Here is a 26,563-nt window from a genome sequence, read left to right on the forward strand (position 1 = left end):
GGCAAGATACTCCAGACTAGATGGGGGAACACTTTATTCATTCATTCATTCAATCGTATTTATTGAGCACTTACTGTGTGCAGAGCACTGTACTAAGCGCTTGGGAAGTACAAGTTGGCAACATATAGGGACGGTCCCTACCCAACAGTGGGCTCACAGTCTGTTACTGTGAAGCAAAACCCCAGGTGATGTGACATATCTGACAATAGCAGACAGGCCCTGGCACATGGCATTGAGAAGTGGAATTAATTAATCAATCACTAATATTTACTGAGCACATACTTTGTATTTAGGGCTTCGGGAAGGTACAATAAGAGTTAGTAGACCTGGTCCCTAACAAGAAGGAGTTTACAATCTAGTGGGGAGTTGCACACTAAACTAAATTGCAGGGAAGGGGAAGGAATAGGATATAAAAATTCTCTAAATATTATGGTGAGGACTTATGTTGAAATGGCAGTAGTTAGAAAGAGGCTAGGTAGAAGAGAGTAATCAGGGAAGGCTTCTTGGAGGAGATGGGATTTCAGAAGGTCCTTGAAGGTGGAGAGAGCAGATGTGAAGGGGGAAGGAGTTGCAGGAAGAAGGGAGAATGTGAGCAAGAAGTTGGCAGTAAGAGAGATGAGAGCAAGACAAAGCGAGTCAGTTGGCATTAGAAAAACAAAGTGTCCAGGCTGGGTTGAAGTGGGAAAGGAGCAAGGAGGTTGGGGAGAGCTGATTGAGTGTTCTGAAGCCAATTATCAAGAGTTTCTTCTTAATGCAGAGAGGAATAGGCAACCATTGGAGGTTTTCAAAGGTGTGGAAGACTTGCACAAATGGATGTTATAAAAAAAATGACTCGGGTTGCAGAGTGAAGTATGGACTGGAGAGAGGAGAGACTGGAGGCATTAAGTAATAATAATAATAATTTTGACATTTGTTAAGCACCTACTATGTGCCAGGCACTCTAGTAAGTGCTGGGTGGATACGAGCAAATCGGGTTGGACACAGTTTTTTGTCCCACATGGAGCTCACAATCAATCAATCAATCAATCAATCAATCGTATTTATTGAGCGCTTACTATGTGCAGAGCACTGTACTAAGCGCTTGGGAAGTACAAATTGGCAACACATAGAGACAGTCCCTACCCAACAGTGGGCTCACAGTCTAAAAGGGGGAGACAGAGAACAGAACCAAACATACCAACAAAATAAAATAGGATAGAAATGTACAAGTAAAATAAATAAATAAATAAATAAATAGAGTAATAAATATGTACAACCATATATACATATATACAGGTGCTATGGGGAAGGGAAGGAGGTAAGTTGGGGGGATGGAGAGGGGGACGACGAGGAGAGGAAGGAAGGGGCTCAGTCTGGGAAGGCCTCCTGGAGGAGGTGAGCTCTCAGCAGGGCCTTGAAGGGAGGAAGAGAGCTAGCTTGGCGGAGGGGCAGAGGGAGGGCATTCCAGGCCCGGGGGATGACGTGGGCCGGGGGTCGACGGCGGGACAGGCGAGAACAAGGTACAGTGAGGAGATTAGCGGTGGAGGAGCGGAGGTTGCGGGCTGGGCAGTAGAAGGAGAGAAGGGAGGTAGGAGGGGGCGAGGTGATGGAGAGCCTTGAAGCCCAGGGTGAGGAGTTTCTGCCTGATGCGCAGATTGATTGGTAGCCACTGGAGATTTTTGAGGAGGGGAGTAATATGCCCAGAGCGTTTCTGGACAAAGATAATCCGGGCAGCAGCATGAAGTATGGATTGAAGTGGAGAGAGACACGAGGATGGGAGATCAAAGAGAAGGCTGGTGCAGTAGTCCAGACGGGATAGGATGAGAGCTTGAATGAGCAGGGTAGCAGTTTGGATGGAGAGGAAAGGGCGGATCTTGGCAATGTTGCGGAGCTGAGACCGGCAGGTTTTGGTGACGGCTTGGATGTGAGGGGTGAATGAGAGAGCGGAGTCGAGGATGACACCAAGGTTGCGGGCTTGTGAGACGGGAAGGATGGTAGTGCCGTCAACAGAGATGGGAAAGTCAGGGAGAGGACAAGGTTTGGGAGGGAAGACAAGGAGCTCAGTCTTCGACATGTTGAGCTTTAGGTGGCGGGCGGACATCCAGATGGAGATGTCCTGAAGGCAGGAGGAGATGCGAGCCTGGAGGGAGGGGGAGAGAGCAGGGGGAGAGATGTAGATCTGTAGATCTTAATCCCTATTTGAAAGCCGAGGTATATGAGGCCCAGAGAAGTGAAGTGACTTGCCCAAAGTCACACAGTAGACAAGTAGCAGAGCCAGGATTAGAACCCAAGTCCTTCTGACTCCCAAGCCCACCCTCTATCTACTAGGTCATGCTGCAAGTGTTGGGTTAATGGAATTATATGAATCAGGATGCTGCGAGATTAACCCAGGAAGGCTTTTTGGAAAAAGTGGGATTTTAGGAGGCCCTAAGCAACTAGTTTGGCCATCTTGACCAGTGAAGTCAAGGTCCAGGCCTCTCCTGGGAAATGGGATAGAGAGGAAAGATGTAGAGAGGCTACCCTGCTGTATATTTGGATGCCCCAGGGGTCTGGGGGAGCAGGAAGCACCTCAGAAGGTAATAGGACCACTAGACTATAAACTCCTTGTGGGCAGGGATCATGTCTACCAACTCTAAGTCAGTGCTCTGCACACAGTAAGCACTCAATAAGTACCATTGATATATTGATCGAGCCGAGCACTGAGGCTTCATTTAGCAGTTTGGCCACGTGGGGACCAGGGTCAGCTCCCAGGCGAAAGGACTATTGTACAAGAGAAGCAGCATGGTTTAGTGGAAAGAACACGGGCTTGGGAGTCAGAGGATGTGAGTTCTAATCCCGGCTCCATCACTTGTCTGCTGTGTGACCTTGGGCAAGCCGCTTAACTGCTCTGTGCCTCAGTTACTTCATCTATAAAATGGGGATTAAGATTGTGAGCCCCAAGTGGGACAACCTGATTACCTTGTATCTACCCCAGTGCTTAGAACAGTGCTTGGCACATGGTAAGCACTTAACAAATACCATCATTATTATTACAGGAATGGGATTAACAGCAGCCAAGGAGAAGGAGTTGGCGGCATGGTCAGTTGGCAGAATTGTGAGAGTCAGAGATAAACATCAACTAACCATACTGAAGTTGAACAGCCACACAAACCAGAGTCCTGATTTTTTTTCTCTCTTTTTTCCCCCCTCCCAGGAAATGTGACCAGTGATAAAAGTGAAGGCAGAAAGAAAGGGCGGCCCAAAGCAGAAAACCAAGAGCTGAGAGACATTCCTGTAAGATGGACCATTCATTTGCACTCCAATTTCTCTTTTTTATCTGTCTCTGTCTTTTTCAACAAAACCATTGAATAAGCATGTTGAAGAGGCCCTGGAGAAGATCCAGGTGGGGCCAACAGACCAGATGTGTCTGACCAATACGAGACATTTTGGTTTAGGAATTGGTTTGCTGAGATCAGCTTGTTGCTGGACCAGACACCACCCCCTTTGCCCCATCCTGCTCCCTCCCCAGCTCTGAATCCCCCATCTGGGGACCAGGCAAAGCCACAGACACAAACATCCACCCTCACCCACCTCACACACAGCTGGACAACTGCACAGCCCCAAAAGAAAGTACTGAAATACCCACAAGGGAAGAATATGAATCTTTCCAACAGAAGCTAAGGCTGCATTTTACAAACCCTTGACTGAGCTACAGTCCAATTGACCCCAAACTGAGTCCATAGTAGCAATAATTATGGTCATTATTACCATTATTATCAAAAGTGTGAGGCCCTGCCCTCAGCCCCGAAGTAGGTATAAGAGAATCAGATCAGGCCCAGCCTCTGACCCACACAGAGCTTCCAATTTAAGAAGTAAAAAGAACAGATATCTTATCCCCATTTTGCAGATGAGGGAACTGAGGCTCAGAGAAGTTGAGTGACTTGCCCAAGGTCCCCCAACAGGTCAGTGGTTGAGCCCATGCTCTTTCCACTTGTCCATGCTGCCACCCCTGATTTTGCCCTGCTTGGAATTTTTAAAGAAAATTCCTCTTCCCATTTAAAGGGTTTTTCCTATTCTTCTCCATTATCACAGGGGTTTCCCAGTGTTAGCTGCTTCCACTGCAGGACCTCCCCTGAAAAGTAGGTGAGCCGGGAGTGCATCTTTCAGTTGGGAACACTGAGGCAGGATAGCATATGTGGGAGGAGTGGTTTATTCAACTAGATACTTGCTTGTTTACTCTTCCCAGCTTTCCCTGATGAACCAGTGGAAGGATGAGTTTAAAGCCCATTCGCGGGTGAAATGCCCGAATTCTGGGTGCTGGCTGGAGTTCCCTAGTATTTATGGGCTGAAGTACCATTACCAACGCTGCCAAGGGGTAAGGTGTTCCTGATCGTGCGTGCGTGCATGTGTGTGTGTGTGTGTGTGTGTGTGTGTGTGTGTGTGTGTGTGTATCACAGGATTCATCTCCCAGGGTTCAGGTTTCCCTGTGCCTAGTGCGTTTCTTCCTTCCAAAGTGTCTCTTACCCTAGGCAGGAAATGATTTGTACACTTACCTGTCAGAGGATCAACTTTCACCTCTAGGAACTTTCATTCATTCAATCATGTTTATTGAGCGTTTACTGTGTGCAGAGCACTTGGGAGAATACAATATAACAACTGTTATATTCCCTGTCCACAAGGAGCTTATGGTCTAGAACTTCTGAAGTTCAGTATTTCTCGGGGAAGCAGCGTGGCTCAATGGAAAGAGCACGGGCTTTGGAGTCGGAGGTCAGGGGTTCAAATCCCGGCTCCGCCACTTGTCAGCTGTGTGACTTTGGGCAAGTCACTTAACTTTTCTGGTCCTCAGTTACCTCATCTGTAAAATGGGGATTAAGACTGTGAGCCCCTTGGGACAACCTGATCGCCTTGAAACCTCCCCAGCGCTTAGAACAGTGCTTTGCACATAGTAAGCGCTTAATAAATGCCATTATTATTATTATTATTATTATTATTTGAACCCCTTGCTACCTCCTCCCCTATGTACCTGTGCATAGCCCACCCCCCCCAGGGACCAAAACAGGCACGGAAGCCCTCCCCTCCTGCTGACCGTGGCCCCATCTGGAGAGCAGAAGTAGAAAGGAAACACCAGGGATGAAGTGGGAAAGGCGGGAACCCCCAATCTGCCAGCCCCCGTCAGCCCTCCATCACCACCAGCCTGCAGGAGCACGGAAGGCTGGGAGGGACAGGACCTTTAATGAATTTGCTCAAGTGGCGATCCAAACTGGAATCAGTCCTAGAACTGATTTCTTCCAGGCTGATGTAGAACCACGTCTTTGGACCAGGTGAATGGGGCAAAAGGCTTCTCATTCCTATCACTCCCTGGGTCTCGCCTCTTGGGGGCTAGAGGGGACAATACAGGAAAGGGAAAATGTGTGTGTCAGTGACTGTTGTTTCCTGGGGTTTGTGAAAGTTCTCTAGACTGTAAGCTTATTGTGGGCAGGGAACATGTCTACCAACTCTGTTGTATTGTAATAATAATAATGATAATAATAATAATAATAATAATAATGACATGTATTAAGCGCTTACTATGTGCAAAACACTGTTCTAAGCGCTGGGGAGGTAACAAGGTGATCAGGTTGTCCCACGTGGGGCTCGCAGCCTTAATCCCCATTTTGCAGATGAGGTAACTGAGGCCCAGAGAAGTGAAGTGACTTGCCCAAAGTCACACAGCTGACAAGTGGCGGAGCCGGGATTTGAACCCATGACCTCTGACTCCAAAGCCCAGGCTCTTTCCACTGAGCCATGCTGCTTCCCTGTGATGATGATGATGGCATTTATTAAGTGCTTACTATGTGCAAAGCACTGTTCTAAGGGCTGGGGAGGTTACAAGGTGATCAGGTTGTCCCACGGGGGGCTCACCATCCTAATTCCCATTTTACAGATGAGGTAACTGAGGCACAGAGAAGTTAAGTGACTTGCCCAAAGTCACACAGCTGACAAGCGGCGGAGCCGGGATTCGAACCCATGAACTCTGACTCCAAAGCCCATGCTCTTTCCACTGAGCCACACTGCTTCCCCAGGCCTTAGCACAGTGCTCTGTGCATAGCAAACACTCAATAAATACTACTGATTGATTGACTGGGAGCATCCATGGGGGTTTTCTGAGTCAGGGACTTGAGCTATAAGGTGGTTCTTCCACCATTCACCCATCTCCTCCTCGCCTACCATGTTGGGTCTACCTGCCCAGGGTGTGTCTGACTCCCTTCTGGGGAGGGAGGATAGGGAGGGGAGAAGAAGGTGACCCCTTGAGGGAGAAGACCCTTGAAAAATAAGGAAAGGAGGAGGGACCTTTGGCCAAGGCTTCTTCCCAGTGGAAAGGAAAGTAAGAAAAAAATGGAAATATTGGAGTAACTGAATTTCTAAACCAGCTAAAATGATGGGGGCGGGGGGGGGGGGGGGGAATGAGGAAAAAGTGCTCAGAATTATGCAAAAGACAAGCCCTTCCATTCCCTGAAAAAGTCAAGTGTGTCCCTTCTATACACTACACATATCCCAATTGGTTTTCTAGCAAGAAAACTTGTGTGTGTGTGTGTCCATTCCTGCATATTGCTGGATGTATGGATCTCCATGGGGCTCCCAGCATTTATCACGCAGTGAACAGCAATTTGCACTTCATTTTCCCTGAATAGCAGGGAGTGGGGTTGGAAGTTGGAAAGCTACAGCTTTGCATGGTTTTTTTGGAAAAGTTTCAAATTGCATCTGAGATTTTCCCTATGGAATTCAGTAATGTGTTTGTGACTGGGGGAGTATTTGTTTGTGTCTGAGTGTGTCTGTGTGTGTGTGGTAGGAGGGAGTGTCTGTTCATCCAGGGATGTGCATCTTAGAATCTCTGTGGACTGTCCATGTGTGTCTCTAGTGGAGGAGTTGTCTCTTTGGGCTATGTGTGTGTCTCTTGGGAGACTGTCTCTGTGGAATGTGTGTCTAATAATAATAATAATAATGGTATTTGTTAAGTGCTTACTATGTGCAAAGCACTGGTCTAAGTGCTGGGGAGGCTACAAGGTGATCAGGTTGTCCCACGGGGGGCTCACAGTCTTAATCCCCATTTTACAGTCTAGGAAGGCTTGTGTGTCCATCTCAGTGGAGAGGTTGTTCTGTTTCTGTGGCAGAAAGAGAATGAGTGAGTCTGAGGCAGGGGATGAGTGTGTGCCTCCAAGGGGAGGAAAGTATTCACATAACTGTAGTTAAGGGACATGAGTGTGTGTCTGAGTCAGCAGCATTGCATATGTGCCTCTGTGGTGGGGATGGGGTGTCTAGTTGGTGGGGATAAGTGTGTATGTGTGTGTCTGGTGGGGAGAACGCCAGGGTCTCTGGGAGGAGTCCAGAAGGGGTGAGGTGAGTGACTGGAGGGCATTTGTTTAGGTTCTCTGAAACTCTCTCTATATATATGTGCGTGCCTGGTTCTGTTTGGGAGTATATGTGTGTGTTTGTGTGTGTGTATGTGTGTGTGTTTATGTTGAGACAGAAATCTGTATTAAATTACCAGGCCACAAAAGGAAATAGGTCTCCTGGATTATGTGATTTCACCTCTAAAGAAAACCACATTACCCACAAGCCCCTGGGGAAGGGGTGGGGAAAGAGCAGTGAATTATTATGTAATTGGGGCCTCTGGAGTGGATGGGTTTGATGCTTTACATGGTAATGGGGAAGGAATCTCCTGGGCCACTTATGTTGTGCTCCTAACCGTGCAGACATGGGTATAGTAAACTCTCTTTCACACTTGTGTAATATAGATTCCCAGTCTTGAAAAATCATGCACTGTATAATAATAAACTTCCTAATCATTACACCCATGTGTATATTAGTACTAATGATTATATTTTTTTGTGCGTAATATATGAACAAATGTGAATATATATGAATATGAGAGAGTGGACCAATACAATAAACAGGTATTATTTTATGTTTAATATTTGTATATTTGCGTATGTACAAGAAATGGTCCGTTATAGATTCACATATTCATATATGAATATATATATGAATATATATACATATATATGTATATATATGTGTGTGTATGTATATATATACACATATATACATATATGTGCATGTATACATATATGTGTGTGTATGTACATATATACGTATATATATATGTATATATATACACGTGTGTGTGTGTGTGTGTGTGTGTGTGCTTGACTGCAAGAGTGAGGGCATATGCTACATTATGTTTGCTTATTTTTATTTTTCCTTGTGTAATAACCATTGGTATTCTGCACCATCCCTGGCAGGCTACATACAAACTAAATTGTTCAGTTATAAAGGCAGTAAAACATTCATGAGGAGCAATATTATCATCTTATATGCAGCAGTCTTTCTGTAAACAAAGACTGGTCCCTCCCCCTCCCCTCGTTGACATTTTCTTCCATGTTATGGCACTGAATCTCTGTGTGGTTTCACCCAAACTCCCCATTTTTCTGAGTCTGGGGACTTGTCTGAGAGCCAAGGCTGTGAGCCCCTCTGACACAAAATGACACTATGCCTGTAGAGGGGAAGTTTATGGAGCAGACTCTGCCTTCACTGAAGCCAGGTCCTCTGAACGAATCACTTCTGTGCCTGCCGCATCTAGCAGGTGGGTGGCTGCCTCAGTGTAGGGAGAGGGGCTAGGTCCCAGAGGACTGTATACAGGGAGGCAGAGCCAGAGTGCTGACAAACTATCACCTCACCCGGTTCCCTTCTGTGACTTGGAATCCACTGTGGCTCTGTTCTGATCCGGAACTCCCTGGAGGATATTAGGGGATGGCCTGTACCCGTGGATAATGGGCTCTATGGACCTGAACTGAATGCTGGAGACCGCCAAACTTTTAGAGGACTATTTGGCACTGGCCCTCCAGGATTATCCAGGTCGCAGTTTCACAGGCTGGGGAACCAGTCGGATTCAGGACTTTCTTCCTGGTCCATAGGATTGAGGCTTAGACCCCTGCTAGTGTGGTGGGGGGAAAGAGGCAGAAAATCGACATGGTATACTTAGACCTATGAGGGACAGGGACCATATCCAACGTGATCACCCCAGTGCTTAGTATAGCGCGGCACATAGTAAGTGCTTAACAAATACCTCCATTACTATTACCCAGTAGTTCTCAAATCCAGGCTGACAAGGGCTGGCCCATATCCTTGGGCTCCTCAGACTGCAGGCGCAGACTCTCCCTTCAGGGGGTTGCACTGCAGGCTGCCCCGGTTCTAGCGGAGGTAGAACAAAACCCTCCAATTTGCCTTCCTCTTGGAGGTCTGAATGATATGGGGAGTGTGGACTGACACCCTAATGCATGTGTAACACTTACCTGTTTCCTAGGGTGCAATCTCCGAGAGGCTGACGTACCCCTGCCCCTACTGTGAAGCCGCCTTCACCTCCAAGACCCAACTGGAGAAACACCGGCTTTGGAACCACATGGATAGGCCTGTCCCAGCCAGCAAACCAGTCCCAACCAGTAAAGCAGTCCCGACCAGTAAACCAATCCCAACCAGTAAATCAGGGACAATTAGCAAACCTGTACCAATGGGCAAACCCGTCCACCCTCCTAAACCACTCTCAACCAGCAAGCCAGTACCAACTAGCAAACTGGTCTCACCGAACAAGATGGAGAACAGACTCCAGAAGACTGTTGGGAGGAGCAGTGGCAAGAAAAGGTACCAGCTCTAGCTGCTAGAGGCTCTTTCTTCGGCCGTGGGCACCCTAGGGAGGGGCTCTTCAGGCCTGCTGGTTTGGGAGGAGATGACTTATCCACAGTTTCCTTGCCCTGCTACCATGAACTCAAACCTGAGGTCAGTGTGTGTATGTGTGTGTGTGTGCTTTTCCCCCCCCAGAGCTGCTGAGAGCTCAGACTCCTCCCCCATCCACCCGAAGCAGGTGAAGCTGGAGAAGGCCGCTGCCCAGCACCCCGAGAATGGGGAATGTGCCCTGGAGACGCGGGAAGGCAAGGACTTCCAGCTGCCCGCGGCCGGGACCCTCACAGCGGCAGTGCCCACCACCAAGCCCTCAGGCTGCAAGGACTCCAGACAGGGTGGCGGTCAAGCGTCCTTCCCGGAGGAGGACCCCGAGCGGATGAAGCACAGTAAGAGTAGAGCCCAGGATGTGAGAGAGGGACCGAGACTGAGGTCAGGGGGAGAGGAGAAAGCTGGACCCTAGGCTCTGCTTCCAGCTCCACTGCAAACTCCATGGAGGCTTTTTGGCCAGTCTTCAACTCACTGCCCCTGGCCCTGACCCTGTTCTTACCTGCTGCCATGTGGGAGGCACCCCAGAGGAGTTGTAAGGAATTCTGAGGATCCCTATGGAGGTGGACAAAATCCACACAGGGTAGAGTTTTGCCTTCAAGGTAGAGACCTGTTCAGTGTGCCAGTCTTAAACGTGTGGACTGGGCTCGAAAAAGCCTGATCGGACATGGGTCACTGACCTCCTTCTTCCCATGCCCTTGTTTTGGGGCATTTAGAACCCAAGATGCCTGTGTCCTAGCTGCTGAGATGCAGCCACAGAAGCACCGTGTGTGCATTTTTGCCCAGTCCCAGTCATCCCCAGCAGGCCCAGGGACGCTGTATATGTCACAGCTTGTATCATGCGTGCGTAGAAGCACTCCCTCCTGTACCAGAAAGAAGGACTGGGGTCACCTTCCACTCCTGGCCGGACCCAGGCCAGGCCCGGTGATCACCATTCTGGGGCTCAGCGGGGGCCGAACCTGGGGCCAAAGGTGTTGACCCCAAGCTCGGTCTGAATTAGTCTATCAGCCAACCATCTGTACTGAGTGCCCAGGGTGTGAAGAGAGAGCACTGTACTAGGTGCAGTGGGGAGGTGTAAATGAAGAACAAGACGTGAGCTTGTCCTGGTGAGGCCCTCACGGTCCGATTGAGGGGTTCAGGACAGAAACAGTTATTAGTGACAAGGTCAGGTCAGGAGCCTCTCAGCTCCACCAACAGTGAAATGAGAAGGCAAATTTAACTTAAAAGAAACAAATACATCCCCTCCTCTGAGTCAAGGCATAAGGTAAAAGAGCTCATCACTGGGCTTGGACCATCGTTACAGCCTTGAAGTCAGGGCTGAGCCTTCCTGTGAGCCACTCAGCCTTCAGGATGCCCTGAACTCTTAGCAGCTGTAGCATCCACGAATGGAAAAATCCAAATTCTGTGGGACTTTCAAAGAGCTGTACCCTGTCAGACACTGGTCTCCCCTCCCAAGAGAAGCCAGGGGAAAATAGCTTCTCTCTAGAACCCAGAAGTTCATCTAGAAAGGCTGGTGCCTGTAACAGGAAGGGCCACTCCTCAAGTCTCCCCATACATGGCCGGTTAGGTTGGGGGCAGAGCCAGCGGGTGAATTTAGGACATATGCCGCAGAGCTGAGCATGCAGCTGTTTGCACCTCAACCCACATGAGGGGATTTGTGTCAGGAAAAGGGGTCCTGATACTCCCCCTTTTCCCCTCTCCCCGTCCTCCAACATACACACTTTGGGAACCCAGCCGAGGTCTCAACAAAGTACTGAAGCTAGGGTGGAGGGTATTGATGGGTGAGAAAAGTGGGGAAATGCAAAGGAGTGCTGGGCCTCTTCAGAGACTCAACTGACAGGAGGGACCGGATTGGTGAGTGCCTCCCAGCCTGGGGACCGGGGTCCCCCCCGAAACGGGAACTCTTCACCCCCTGAACTGGTGGGGAGGAAGGAACTGTCCTGGGCTGGGGGGCCCCAAACTTGCACTACGGTTATTTGACCAGAATTGTCCTCTCCGTTTTCTCTCTCTCGAGTCAGGAAGGAAACAGAAAACTCCTAAGAAGTTTACTGGGGAGCAGCCGTCAATCTCAGGGACGTTTGGGCTAAAAGGTAACAGGCCAGGGAGCTCTGTCCATATAGCAACTCGGTTTTCCAGTGCAGGGGCGGGTGGGACCCGAACCCAGGGCACCCAGCCCCATTAGAATCCCTGTCATTTCTCAGCAGCAAAAAGGGGTTCCATTCTCCATGCAGCAACTGCAGCAACTCTACCCGAGGACCCTTCCTTACTCAGGCTGGTGGCGTCTCGTGTAGGACACCGACAGCTGAGGCTCAGGCCCAGATGCAAGTCTCCCCGCGGTTGTCACCAGACTCTGGATGGGTCAGAACACCGGACAGCAGTGGTTTTAGGTAGTTGTCCTGTGTGAACACTGCCCTTCAGCCCCTCACCAAAGGCCGTACGTAGCCTGAAGTCACTGAGAAAGGTGACTCCGGCACCCCCACTCCATCCCCTTATCCCCTGAGGCTGCATCAGTCATATTGTACTCTCCCAGGTGCTAAGTACAGTTTCCAGCACACGGCCCTCAATAAATACGAATTATGGATTGATAATAATAATAATGATGGCATTTATTAAGCGCTTACTATGTGCAAAGCACTGTTCTAAGCACTGGGGAGGTTACAAGATGATCAGGTTGTCCCACGGGGGGCTCGCAGTCTTCATCCCCATTTTACAGATGAGGTAACTGAGGCACAGAGAAGTTAAGTGACTTGCCCAAAGTCACACAGCTGACAATTGGCAGAGCCGGGATTTGAACCCATGAACTCTGACTCCAAAGCCCGCGCTCTTTCCAGTGAGCCACGCTGCTTCTCTTATGATTGATCCCCTGGGGCAGATCAATGAACTGAACCGTCTAAGGAAGCCGGGTTCTTGCTAACTTCAATCTGATCATTTCTGCCCGCAAATCAGGAGGCACTCAGTAAATGCCACGGATTGATTGATTGATGGACCAAGGCAATGTGGGAAGGAAAGGGGCGGGGGAAAGCCTGATGCCTTTTGTGGGGTGACCCACCACTCTGTCTTACCTGTGATTTCCAGCTATCTGGTCAGTGATACTTGGAAATCACCAGAGCTTGGGCTGGCCCAGATACAGGTCAGCAATGTGGGCGTTAAAGCCCCAGCCCAACTTGGGTTCTGGTGTTGCTTCTAAGCCAGGATGGATGCTCCTGTGGTATGATCAGTTGCTGTGTGGAGAGGAGCATTTGGTCCACATTTCCTTGGGACCCCATGGTGAAGATGGGAATTGTCACCCCTTTAGCGTGGCGAGTGAGAACAGGCCCAGTGCCTGAAATCAGTCCAAAGCTAAAAGAAGTCAAAGAGCAAGGATGAAGTTCAGTAAACACCTAAACTGCTAAAATAACTGCTGCTGCTGCTGCTCACCACAGCCACAGGCTATTGGTCAGAAAAGAAAGGAGCGAAAGGTGATCAGCTGTGGTCTACCCAGCTGTTTTAATGTCCCCACTGTCAGGAGCCTTGGGCCAGGGCTTGGGGCCTCCACGGACCCAGTCTCAGGCTCTGCAAAAGGAAGCCAGTGCGAAGGGTTGTTTTTTGCGAAAGTCCCCTTTTCTGTCTTAGGTCTCGCTAAAGTGGAAGATAAAGCCAAAGCCCACCGAGCCAAGAAGCTGGAGGGAGGTAGCAGCACTGAGGATTCAAAGAAGAAACCTCCGGCATCGAGTGTGAAAAGGGAAACTGCCACTTACCTCAGCACAGGTAAGTGCCAGGGAGCCCCGGCTCCCGTGAGCTCCTGCGGCAGGGACGGCTTGGAGCCGTGAGGCCGGACTCTGGTTCTCCTAAAGGCTGCCAATTTCTCCCCTGAGGTAGTTTGTCCAAACCTCCCAGGCCCCTGACTGAATCTCTGCCCCTGCTTTCTCCATCTCAGCAAGCCCAGAAGAGCAATGGCAGCGCATCATCAGCGAGAAGGGGGAAGTCGCGTGCCCTACTTGTGGAGTCGTCACCAGGAAGACTGTCGTTGGGCTGAAGAAGCACATGGATGTCTGCCAGAAGGTAAGGACCAGCCCCCTGTGACCTCCAGTGGAGTGGGAAGAATTTATGGTAGGTCAGGCCTTGGGTGAAGACCTAGAGAGATGATGAGGATGGGCAGGTGGAAGGGGAAAAAGAGAGGAGTCACCTGAGGCCTGAGGAAAGGAGCCTGGAGCAGCAAGCCAGGTGTCAGTGGAGAGAGAGAGAGAGAGAGAGAGAGAGAGAGAATATGAATGTGTATGTGGAGGAGAGGGGATTCTGGATTCACAGACAATGCTGCTGCAGGAGATAATAGAGCTAAAAGGCAATTACAGTCAGCTCACCTTCCTCTTGGTCATTTCAGTCAGGGAGATCATGGATAATTGAAATCCACTAATGATCCCCAAGTTTCCTCTAGCAATAGCTCCAACTTTTTTTAAAATAGTATTTATTAAGCGCTTACTATGTGCAAGGCACTGTTCTAAGTGCTGGGGAGGATACAAGGTGATCAGGTTGTCCCACGGGGGGCTCACAGTCTTCATCCCCATTTTACAGATGAGGGAACTGAGGCCCAGAGAAGTTAAGTGACTTACAGCTGACAAGTGGTGGAGCCGGGATTTGAACCCATGACCTCTGACTCCAAAGCCCGGGCTCTTTCCACTGAGTCAGGCTGCCCCCAACCCAACCTTCCAGGGGCAAATGTGCAGCTAGAATGACAGGTTTGAGGTTTCCTTCCATTCCCTGCCCTGTGGTATCCAGCGGAGGTGCTAATTTGCTGTAAAATGATAAATTCATGGGTATGTGAGAGAAGGGAAAGAAACAAGAGCCCAGATATTCCAAGAACTGGACAATTGACCCCTACATATCTGAGAACTGGCTGAACACTGTCAACTTTCATGCAGGACAAGTTTACATGCACATGTGCGGGAGGGAGAGATTTACTAATTATCATGCAGAATTAGATTTCTGCAGTTACCTCGAGCCAGGACAGGGCTGAGGGCTGCAGAGAAGGGCATCTTGATAGCCCAGGGGTCAGGGTGTGGGGAGTGAGAGTGGGAAAAAATTCATGTTCATCACATGTTCGTGGGAACTGAAGCAACCAGCATCAGACTAAGAGTGTAATCCCATTTCGGAGGAGACTCATGATTCAACTTTAGAGCAGTCCAGGTTGTCTGACAGCGAGGCCCCTGGACATTCAAACAGTGGCTCTTTCTACCTACCTAGCAATTTATCTACCTATCTAGAGCCTGATTCTCTTTAAAATGGCAATGAAAATTAATACTCATCTTTGTTTAGCATAATGAATGTAGGGAATGCCCATGATCACTCAACCCATATTACACATTAGAGAATTCATACTGAAGTGGAACCCTCTAAATTAATGTAGACATCACATAATTCCTACACAAAAGAGCATGGGGTGAGAGTCAGAAGACCCAGGTTTTAATCCCAACGGTACTGTGTGACCTTGGGCAAGTCATTTAACCACTTTGAGCTCCAGTTTCCTAATCTGTAAATTGGAAATAAAATTCCTGCTTGCCTTTCCTCTTAAATTTTGAGCCTTGTGGGTCAGGGACTTGCCTGAGCTGATTATTGTATATCTACTTCAGTGCTTAGCACAGTGTTTGGAACATAAGGCTTAATAAATGCCGTATTAATTAAATGAATAAATAAATAAATAAAGTGTCCTGGGCCTGAAGGAAGTCAGGTGGTATATCTGAAGGAAACCAGCCAGAGGCCCCAGGTTCATAAACTTTACCACTCCTTTATCAATCAAAAATTGCTATTTATTGAACACTTACTCTGTGCAGAACACTCTACTAACTGCTTGGGAGAATACAATATAATGGAGTGGGTTGGCCTGATCCCTGCCCACAAGTTTCTTAAAGTCTAGTGGAAAAGTATACAATCTAGTGGATTGAACAGTCAGCTCTGCCATATGGTGTGTTTTTGTGTGGTGTTCTGGGTAAAACAGTTGTGCCCATTCGCGTGGTGTCAGACACAAAGTGAATACTTCAGTGAGCGTTTTCCTTAAAACTGTAGGAGAACAGACTGTATGAGGTTTTCACATGTTTGTGTGTGAGGCATTTCTCCGCCTGGTAGATAGTGAAGAGGTGGGTTTAGTCAGCATGACTGGGGCTAGCATACTATTCTTGGGCTAGTGAAAATCTCCCGAGACCCAGAGAGATTTTCATTTGCCTTCCAGGGTGGTTTAAAATGAGTTGTTCTCATTATCATTTCGGCAGTGATAACCCCTGGATCAGGATTCCAAGTGATACATTAAGCATTGGCTGTCACTCCAGCACCTCATTCCCCCTGCACCACACATAAAGGTTGTAAGCCCCTGAGGGTAGGGATTGGACTTTTTTACCTCTAGGCACTTCAGGAAAGTACTTAAGAATGAAGCTTGCACACCTGTCATGGTCACTACATGATTGTAAATGTCATTGATCCTAATAGCCTGTCAGGTGTACTGTCACTTTAACTGGTGGTCACCCCAGGCAGGACCAGCTTAAAACCTTTTGGTTCCCTGGACCAGAGTCATAGGCGCTGAGAGCAGCTGAACCAAGCAGGAGAAGCAGAAGTCAGAGAGAAAAAGCTTCCGAAACTGGATGCCATCTTCAGCAATTGCCTAGTTTGCATGGATGTAACCGATCCAAGGCTTCATCATTTTCCTGACTTTGCAAGCACTTTGTTTCCCCATTAGCTCACTGCAAGTTGGCCCTCTGCTCTGCTTTGCCGCTGAATGGGAATAGCAACTGCATCAGGGAAAGTACCAGGTCATCGCCGTGTTCTCTTAAAAAACAAAGGCCCCTTTCCCCAAAGTCCCACAGCTCACCCACCGTTGGCTCCCTGCCTTCATGCTGTCCCAGAGACACTGTAGCGTCTGGGAAACAAACCACATTACAGATGGAGCCCTTGGCAGGGAAGGAGAAAAATAGCAACTGCATCCGCTGCCTCCCTGCTGCTTTCCTGAACATTCTGCTGAGACCCTGTCTTCCCTGTGACAATATAAGGATTTCCTTATAGTAATGTTGAAGGACTGAGCAGATGCCAAGGGCTGGAATCTCCAACCCTAATCAGCGGGCAGTCCTGGTAGGTGTTCCTAGGCAATATTTGTATCCCCATGAGCCTGCAAATGCCCCTCCCCACTTGGCTATGGGCTCTTAGACATTTCAGAGAATGCTTGGGGCCCTCTCCCTCCATAGGCATGTACTAGCACTCACAGGATTTAAAATGAATGTCTGGGGAGAACCAGTCATTCAGTCAAACCATCAACCAGTGGTACCTACTGAGCACTTATTATGTGCAGACACTGTACTAAACACTTGGGAAAGTACAATAGAGTACAGAAAAAGTGTTCAAATATCATTGATTGATTGATTGACCGTCAATATAGGCAACAGTTATTGAGCACCTTATTGAGCGTTTGAGAAGTAAACCTCATGTTCCCTGATCTCAAGGAGCTTACAGTCAATCAATAATAGTCATATAGTGCTTATTCTGTGCAGATCACTGTACTGAGCACTTGGGAAAAAACAATTGTTACCTTTGATATCTGTCCTAAAGGAACTCACAATCCAATGGAGAAAAAAGGCAGACATAAATTATTGGCAAATAGTGGGAGCAGGAGGAAAAACAAGGATATAGCAGGTAATAGTGAAAAGTGTGCAGGATGAAATAGTGGAATAAATAATTGAATATATATATTTAGAAGTACTGATGATGGATAGAAATAGGTAAATATTTAGAGAAGCTGTTGGATTGATGTGACTTGGGACCCCTATCTTTGAGGAGCTTATAATGTAATGGAAAGGCAAAAGAAGAGGCAATATATGAAATAGATTTTTAAACACTGCAGTTAAACAATTGAATAAGTAATCGACTTGTGCATGAGTGCTAAGGGGGAGTGGCAAAGCCAGAAAGATGGAGTGTTTGTTAGGGAATGCTTCTTGGAGGAGGTGGGAATTTAGGAGGGGTGGGATGTGGTTTGGTAGAACAAGAGGGAAAAGGCATTCTGTGCTGAGGGAAAGGAGTGAGCAATGAATGAGTCAGAAACGGGAGAGCTGCAAGCTAGTTAGTTGGCTGGGGAGGAATGAAGAGTGGAAGCTGGGGGTAGTGGGAGGACAGATTAGAAGAGAATAGGTGACAAAGATAGGCCGGGGAATGAAAGTGGCTAGCACCCTGATGTCAGTGTGATTTACTCAGCTGCAGGATGCCCTAAAATGTCAGCACTGCAAAAAGCAATTCAAGTCCAAGGCCGGACTGAACTACCACACCATGGCAGAGCACGTCAACAAGGTATTGGACACCCACCTGCGTGACCTTCCCTACCCCCCCTTGCCCCAAACATCCTCTATTTCCAGGGATTGGGGGAGGCCAGCAAATAAAGTGAAGGTTCCCATTTTGATTCTTGCCTCAGTGAGCTGGTGGCTTAGGTTAGTGACCCAGGGGATCTGGGGGAGAGGATCTGAGAGTTTCTGGAGGGTTCTTACAACGAGAGGGTGATGACGAGCTGTCATCACTGAGCTGTTACGTCCCCCCCTTGCCCCCCCCGCCATACCCTCTACCTCTGCTGTGAATGGAATAAGGAGAAATGAGCTGGCACTGCAGCCGGAGAGGTGGGAATCTTCTCTGGGCCGACCGATCCCCACGGGGTACTGACTTTGGCTGTGGTTCCAGGCTGTGACCACTGTGGAGACCTCCGAGCTGGATGAGCAGGAGGAGCGGGAGCGGCTGAGGAAAGTACTGAAGCAGATGGGGAAACTGAAGTGTCCCAATGAGGTAAGGAAACCCTGCCTCTGGCGACTAGTTAGGATAATAATTGTGGCATTTATTTAGCACTCACTATGTGCCCAGCATTATACCAAAGTGCTGGAGTAGATACCTTGACCACAAAACCCTATACAGGGCAGTGCCCACAGATGCCCAGGTTGCTGATTGCCTAGTGTTTCCAGGAAGTCCACCCAGATGGAGCTACCTTTGCTCTGAAAGATTTCCTGGTGCCTCCCACAGGCTCCCTCACTTGCTAGACCATTGATGCAGTGGGAAGAGGAGCCAGAGAGGGGCAGATGGTTGGAGAGGGAATGAGTTGCAGGAGGAGAGAGATCTGGGGTTAAGGCACGGGGATCAGCTAGCCACCCTGGTGGTCCGGGATATGAGAGGGAGGGTCCTGGATTCTTGCAGGATGTGTTCATCCTTTGGAGCCATTGAGGGGAGGAAGAGTTATGGTTCCAAGGAGGGGCGATGTGCGGTATGGGTTCTGACTGATGGATTCCACTCCTATGATGTGGCACCCTGTGGAAAGAGCAGGGGTCTGGGAATCAACGGACCTGCTTCTAATCCCAGCACAGCCACCAGCCCCGCTGGGTGACCTTGGGCAAGTCACTTCATTGCTCTGGGTCTCAGTTTTCACATCTGTAAATGGAGATTCAGTACCTTTTCCCTTTCCTCCTAAACTATGAGCCCCATGTGGGACAGAGACTGTGACTGGTCTACATGTAATGTATTCATTCATTCAGTTATTTATTGAGCGCTTTCTATATGCAGAGCACTTTACTAAGCACTTGGGTGAGTACAATGCAGCAATAAACAGTCACATTCCCTGTGTACAAACCCCAGCACTTACTTCAACATTTAAATATATTATTATAATTATTGTTATTATTATTGCAGTTCATGTGTCTACCATTTTGTGGCATGGAAGTTTGGAGCAGCACTGCTGCCCCAAAGATTTTTCTGAAGCCTGTCTCCCTCCCACCCAGTTCCTCAGAGATCAGGAGGGAGGATGAGGTGGCTCATGCCCCTGAGTGACCCACTCTGCCTCCTGTGTTCCCAGGGCTGTATGGCCACCTTCTCCAGCCTGATGGGCTACCAGTATCACCAGAAACGCTGTGGGAAGCAGCCATCTGAGGTGGAGAATCCTGTGTTCACCTGTCCACACTGCGGCAAGAAGTACAAGTCCAAGGCCGGACATGACTATCATGTCCGGTCCGAGCATGCGGCGGTGAGACCCCAGGGACCTTCTTCCCATTTCTGGACCTCTTTGCTCTCAGCACCCCCTTTTCTTTCTTCTCCTTCCTTAACCTCCTCTTCCCCATTTCCCTTCTCCGTCTTCTCTCCATTAGCTTCTTGTTTTCTCTCTTCAGTCAATCAGTGGCATTTATTGAGCATAGCTCCCCCTTTAAAGAAATATTCAAATATTGAATGGCCTCATCCTGTGGCCCTCACCTCTGGAGCAGAGCCCTTTCCTGTGTGAGGGGTTAGTCTGCCCCCTGTCCAAGCACCTGAGAGATTATCCTCCATAGTGAATCCCCATAACAACCAAAGGTAGTCCCCTGGGCTCTCTGGGAGGCTGCTCTCCATCGGTGTCAGCCCAGTTTGCTGCTCATCCTGACCAAGACCAGTGACCTCTACGTATTGGGTGGCCCCTCGGGGAGCCGGCAGGTGCCGGGTTCTGAAAGTCCTCGGTCTTGCGTGTGGGTGGCCCCAAGGAGATGTTGCACTGGTAGTCAGAGCCCCAGTGGCCCCAGGAGAGGCTCCAGCAGGGATAGTCTCTATTCGGGGGACCGAGCCCCTGCACATCAACAGGGTGGGAGGGATGAACCCAGAGACCAGACCCATTTCCTGAACCTCGACAGCTCATGCCCATTGTCAGCAGAGGCAACTAACTGCCAAGCCTGGGGCTGTAACCAATTTCAGCGCAAGTGAGTCAGTGACCCATGATGGATCGGGAGCGAACAGCTGGGTTTCCACAGCCACATCCTGCTGCATTGAATCGCAAAATCCGTGTGGGCGGACAGGGCAGCCCCATCTCCCTCCGCCCAGGGTTACTGGCTGCAGAATGTGAGCAGTTTGGAGCACTTTATTTCATTAATTCTTATTTTGAGGAAAAAAATGTTGGTGTGAAATCTTAGAATGACGCATTACTAGCGCACCCTGAGAAATCACCATTGAGCCCTCCCTTCTGTGACTGGGTTCTGCAGCAGTTCTGCAACACTGCTGCAATACGCTGTCTCAGAGGAATAGAATTTTCAGCCCAGATCTGGGCTGAAACCGAACCCTCGGCCGAGGCCTGATACTCCTGGCTACTGAGTTCTGAAAATTCTCCTGAATGTCAGAAGTTTGTGAATTTCGGAAGTTTGTGAACTTGGGTGTATCTGAGAAAAGAGGATAATTGAGAAAACCCCTGCCTTTCCCTCACCTGATCTCTCTGCCCCCCTCCTCCCTGCTTTCCAGCCAGCGGAGGAGCCAGAGGTGAAACCCGAGACTGAGGTCGTATTGGACTTTGAGAGGACGCCCAGTGGCCGGATCCGGCGCACATCAGCCCAGGTGGCCGTGTTCCACCTTCAGGAGATTGCGGAGGACGAGCTGGCCAGAGATTGGACCAAGCGGAGGATGAAAGACGATCTGGTGCCCGAGACAAAGCGGGTAAGGGCCTGCCCTTCCTTCGGGCTTCTCGATTTGGAGCAGGCAGCGTGGAGAGTCCCAGGTCCAATGGAATTCACCTGGAATAGAACTGAAATCGTCGTTCTTGTATTATTCGAATTCCGGCGGGTCACGACATAATTCCACAGGCGTCCCCACTCTCTGGGTGCACAGCAGGGTCCCCGCCCCAGAAGAGACCATCAAAAACCTTCTCGATCCAGTGGGAGGGCTGGGAAGGAATCTGGTGATTTCTGGTCAGGCAGGACTAGCCAGCATGATCAGAACAGACCCCAAGTTGATTCATCAGTGATATTTATTGCATGCCCACTTAGAACCCTGTACTAAGCATTTGGGAGAGTACTGTACAACAGAGTCGGTAGACACGATCCCTGCCCACAAGGAGCTTACAGATTAGAGGCGAGACAGACATTAAAATAAATTAAAGGTGGATATGTACATAACTGAGGTGCGGATGAGGTGAAAATCTAAGTACTTAAGGCAGACAGTCCCAAGTGCATAGCAGTCAGTTTATTGTATTTATTTAGCACGCGCTTTGAGCGGAGCACCATACTAAGCACTTGGGGGAGTACAATATAACAATAAATAGACACATTCCCTGCCCACAACGAGCTTACAGTCTAGAGGGATGCAGAATGGAGGGCAAATAGGGGAGGTGAGGGCTCAGGCAAGGATGGCCTCTTAGAGGGGATGTGGTTTTAGTAGGGCTTTGAAGAAGAGGAGAGTGGTGGTCTGTTGAATATGAATGGGGAAGGAATTCCAAACTATAGGGAGGATGTGGGCAAGGGATGGGTGGGGAGAAAGGTGAAATCAAAGTACAGAAGTGATGTGTACTGGTTAGGTTGAAGTAGGAGATCACTGAAGTAAGGTAGGATGGCGAGGGCTGGTTAAGTGCCTTAAATCTCTATCTCTCCTTCCTCAGAAATCTTGAACAACCAGAAAACATTATCTCTTTGTCATCCGTTCTAACATGTTTCCTAAACCTCGCTGGCAGGAACTTCCTGCTATCTAGACTAAACCCTTCTTGTTGCAGTTTTGACCCGTCTTCCCCCATTCTGGCCTCAGTGAATCTCAGTCCTCTGTATAATTGGTTTAAAATTAGTCACAGAGTTTAATGTTAAGTATTTACTTAGGGTTTAAGACTTTATTTTCTTTGGCAACTTACACTTTCAATCCAGGGCTGCAGTTGGAAGGGGATACTGATCTCCTCCCCAGCCCCAAGTCCCAGGTCCCTGGGTTTCCTGGTCTTTTTTAGTCATGGGGCCAGGGTTGCCAGAGAAGAACAACTCACAGAAATGACCCAGCTTGGAGTTTGCTGCCACTAGGCAAACAGCGTGTGGTTTTGGTTTTATAGGGGTCATGTTTTCAGAGGTTGGGAGATTGAAGAGATTTTCCACTAGAGGAGAGAAAGATGGAAATAAAACTGGCAGTGAGCTTTCCCTCACTCTGTTCCCCCTCTCCTTTTCTCCAGCTCTTTGTTCCAATCAGGATGTGTCTCTTGGGCTGTGTGTTTCTCTATCTGGGTTAAGATTTGGGACCTGGCCCCAGTATGGGTTATTTGTTTGAAGACAGGACTGGGAAGGTCTTCCAATTTCAGGTTCTTCAGAGAATAAACAGAGGAACTGATTCCCCCATCCTGCCTGTTGGGCTTTCTGAACAGAGGTGTCTGTGTTTCACACCAGAGTATTGTCTGGATTTCCATTGAGCTGGCTAAAGAAACTTCTCTCTAACTCCCAAATCCTCCCATCCCCAAATCCATCTGTCCCTCTTGCTTTCTTCCAGGCCACTCTCCTAAAGTGTGCAGATGCATGTGTATCTACACACACACACACACACACACACACACACACACACACACACACACACAACACTCACGTGTCCCGCCTCCCCATCTCCTTTAAGTTCATCATCTTAGTTCAGTCTGTGGGAACTGGGAAAGTCTCGTCCCCCCAGAGGACTTCAGGGTCCAGCAAGAAAGCCATAAGCTGCTGTTGGTTCTCTGGCAGGATCCTGCTTAGGCTGTGTCTATCATCATCATCATCATCAGTGGTATTTATTGAGCACTTATTTTGTGCAGAGCACTGTACTTGGGAGGATACAATATAGCAGAGCTGGCAGACATGTTCCCTGCCCACAGTGAGCTTACAGTCTAGAGGGGAAGTCCAGCCAGAGGTCCAGTAATGAATCAGGAAGATATTTTGAGTGGGGAAGCCAGGCATCAGAGATGAAGCACCATTACTGGTACAAGAGAAAGTTTCTAACAGTAACAAGAAAGAGAGGCAGGGTTTGGGGGCTTTTGCAGTAATCCTCTCCCAGTTTTCAATTCACCGCCCTCTGTCCCCAACCTGGTCCACCTCCCCAACCAAGCAACATCCAGGTGACATGCACCCTGGGGGTTTGGCACCCATCTCTCCCCACTGCCCTCCTTGCCAGCAGAGTGACTGAGCCAAGTGGCCCAGGGCCATCAGGGCCACTTACTGGGCCATTCTGTATTGTTTGCAGCTGAACTACACTCGGCCGGGACTCCCAACGCTAAACCCTCAGCTCCTGGAGACCTGGAAAACTGAAGTCAAGGAGAAAGGACACATCAACTGTCCCAATAACGTAAGAAAGTTCCCAAGTGATAGCAGGCTGGGGGCCGGCATGAGGATGGAGGGAGGTTTGAAAAGGGAAAGTTGGCCGCAGTGATGGACCAAGAGCTGAGAAATCCCCAGACTCCCTCCCCCAAAAAAACTGAGGCAGTTACGCTGAAGTTCATAGAGTACTGGTATCCAGGCATGAGAACACTTTAGTGTTACTGACCACTGGATCCTTCCAGCAAAGGGCTAGAAAGCAAATCTGTGAGCTGGAACTGTCCTCATCTTTGGGAATCATCTGGCTGGCGATCGTTCTGGCTGCCTGAGACCAGATGGTATTCAAGTAGAGCCTCAGTCCCTGTGAGGGGCCGGGGAAGTGTGGGAACCCTGGGGAGCTGAGGAGCAGACTGTTTCCTCCCAGCAGGTATATCTGGGGAAGCCCTAGAGTAGGCTTGAGCTTGGCTTGTAGAAGCTAAGTGCCTCTGGAATTCCGTGAGCACTGAAGCAGGTGGTTTCCTTCCCTGCTCTCTCCCCTCTCTCTCCTGAGTAGTGCTGTGAAGCCATCTATTCCAGTGTGTCTGGCCTGAAAGCCCACCTCGCCAACTGTAACAAGGTAGGTCTCCATGGGGCTGCTCTTTGCCATGGTTTATTTGTTTGCATTTTCAGGGGAGGGAAGTGGTGGTCCAGAATGGGAGAAAAACAGAATTTTGTTGGAAGGCCGGTGTGATTTTGTATTTTTCGGCCTTCAATCTGGACCATTTTTACAACTCAGGCCCGATTTCCACAGCCATAACTATGCCATGAGGCATAGTAGTTCTACTAATACTATTTATTAAGTGCTCACTGTGTGCAGAGCACTATCCTAAATTCCTCTTCATCAAGCAAATAGCCTTGGGGCACATGACGCTGTCCGTAGTGGTGTGGTTTTGCCGCTAATGTTGGATCAAGAGCGCCCATGAGCCTGTGGTTCTGGGCTCTGAGTAAGCCAGGCCTCCCCCAGGGAAACCTGGGGCCCCAGGGACTGGGGAGAGGGGAATAAGGCTTGGGGGAGACAAGGGAAGCGGTGGGAGATTGTGGGCCCCTGGACCTGGAGAAAGCCAGGTGTCTGACCACCTAGCTGGATGCCAGACACTGTTCTATGCTTTGCAGGGAGGCCACTCGGTGGGGAAGTACCGGTGTCTTCTGTGTCAGAAGGAGTTTAGCTCAGAGAGCGGTGTGAAATACCACATCATCAAGACCCACTCAGAGGTGAGACCCTGGGGCAGTAGAGCCATGCTTGCTTTCCCTCCCTGGGGCTGCACAAGAGGATTTCAGCTTCTCTGCATTTAAGGAGAAGGGAGGAAATGGTGGGAGAAACGGAACGATCTCCATCCTGTGTGTTTGTAGCCAGGACAGGCCAATCTCCGTGAACTTCTAGACATCCCTAGGCTCCAAAGAAGTAACCAGGGCCCAAGTCTCCAGATGCATAGGCCACACAAAACCAGATAAAGGAGATGGTGGGTCCAAGATAGAGGAAACCCATGTTTGCCCCTGTAGTCCCTTTGTTCTGGGTCTATAGACCCCTCCCAGATCTTGCCTATCCTGCCGCAGCCAATTTTAGTAACATCTCGCCCCTTACTGTGCAGTGGCGGCAGGGGCCCTTCTAACTACGGCACAGGGGCCTCCCCTTCTGCCAAGTGGGTCCGTTGGTCCTGGGTCTAGATCGATTGCATATCCACAGGGTTGGGCAGGGCCACCAGGAGTCAGGAACAATCTTTGCTGTGTGTGTGTGTATGTGTGTGTCTGCCTCTCGTATTTGGAGAGGGGAGGGGCCGAATGGGGGATTGGAGTGAGAGCAGAAGTGAATGGTGTAGCTGTGCTCTTGCTTTCCATTCACAGAGCCCAGTGACAGAGTCTCTGAGCTCAGGATCTGGGCCTTGAGGCCTCACTCTGCTCCTCTTACCTTAGCAAGCTGACCATCAAGAGTGATAAAGAGAGAGAGGAAGAAGCATACCCACATAGAATGATACATGGGTACCCCCTCCCCTTATTCCATACCCCCAGGGTGGTGGGGGGGAAGGCTGGTGGAGAGATGAAATGATTCCCAGAAAGGCCCTGCTAGTTCCAGTAGGATTAGTATTGGAGAGAGGAGGTGAGAGAGACATCCCGGGATTTATCCTAGTCCTCTTCCCCCACATCACAGAATTGGTTTCGAACCGCGGCCGAGTCCCCACCCAAACAGAAGCACAGGGAACAGATCTCGCCCAAGAAAGAGAAGAAGAAAAGCACATCAAGTGGAAAGAAGCGAGGCCGGAAGCCCAAGGAGAGGCCCCCCGAGGCCTCATTCCCCAAGAGTAGAGAGGGCCCAGCTGCTAAGACTCATAACAAGCGTCCGGGTGCGGAATCCCAGCTGCGGGAGGAGTCGCCCAGCAGCCCTGGAGAGGCAGCAGCAAGAGACAAGGCAAGCCAAGCGCCGCTGCCGCTGCACAGCAGAAAGGGAGGAGCCAGTAAGATGCCTGAGAAATGAGAATGGGGGGATTTGGGTGTTTTTTCAAAGACTGTCTTAATTATTAGTTTACAACCCAGGGTCATGGGGTGATCTGTTTCTGATTCTTTTTCTGTCTCCCCATTTCTCTGGCTCATTGTTTTTTAAAGAAAAAACAAACCACTTTAAGGAGATCCTAGGCCTTGTTTCACACTGAACAAACAACAACCAACTGTGCAATTCCTGTCCAGTTATGACTGACTCTCTCTCTCTCTCTCTCTCTCCCTCTGCCTCTCTCTTTCTCTGTCATATACACTTACACACACATGTGTGCGCATGTGTGCGCATGCACCCTGACCAG

At 49.2% G+C, this 26,563-nt stretch overlaps 1 protein-coding gene across 4 annotated transcripts in view; it reads left to right on the forward strand.

The window, feature by feature from the left end:
- The window catches only part of ZNF512B (zinc finger protein 512B), a 49,634-nt gene extending 23,388 nt beyond the window's left edge, over positions 1-26,246 (forward strand). For 3 of the 4 annotated variants that reach the window (XM_038750278.1, XM_038750279.1, XM_038750280.1), the window contains exons 3-18: positions 3,173-3,252; positions 4,205-4,333; positions 9,302-9,636; positions 9,814-10,061; positions 11,739-11,810; positions 11,922-12,107; positions 13,333-13,467; positions 13,637-13,761; positions 17,926-18,018; positions 18,400-18,501; positions 19,556-19,723; positions 20,956-21,147; positions 23,665-23,766; positions 24,289-24,351; positions 24,888-24,986; positions 25,921-26,246. In XM_038750278.1, the coding sequence (XP_038606206.1) occupies positions 3,173-3,252; positions 4,205-4,333; positions 9,302-9,636; positions 9,814-10,061; positions 11,739-11,810; positions 11,922-12,107; positions 13,333-13,467; positions 13,637-13,761; positions 17,926-18,018; positions 18,400-18,501; positions 19,556-19,723; positions 20,956-21,147; positions 23,665-23,766; positions 24,289-24,351; positions 24,888-24,986; positions 25,921-26,244 (2,453 nt within the window). In that variant the 3' untranslated portion in view covers positions 26,245-26,246. The remainder of the gene's footprint in view (positions 1-3,172; positions 3,253-4,204; positions 4,334-9,301; positions 9,637-9,813; positions 10,062-11,738; positions 11,811-11,921; positions 12,108-13,332; positions 13,468-13,636; positions 13,762-17,925; positions 18,019-18,399; positions 18,502-19,555; positions 19,724-20,955; positions 21,148-23,664; positions 23,767-24,288; positions 24,352-24,887; positions 24,987-25,920) is intronic. The other variant, XM_038750281.1, reaches the window with a different exon arrangement.
- The last annotated feature ends 317 nt before the right edge of the window (positions 26,247-26,563 follow it).

This window comes from Tachyglossus aculeatus, chromosome 8 (assembly GCF_015852505.1).
Source record: "Tachyglossus aculeatus isolate mTacAcu1 chromosome 8, mTacAcu1.pri, whole genome shotgun sequence".
Classification (NCBI taxonomy): Eukaryota; Metazoa; Chordata; class Mammalia; order Monotremata; family Tachyglossidae; genus Tachyglossus; species Tachyglossus aculeatus.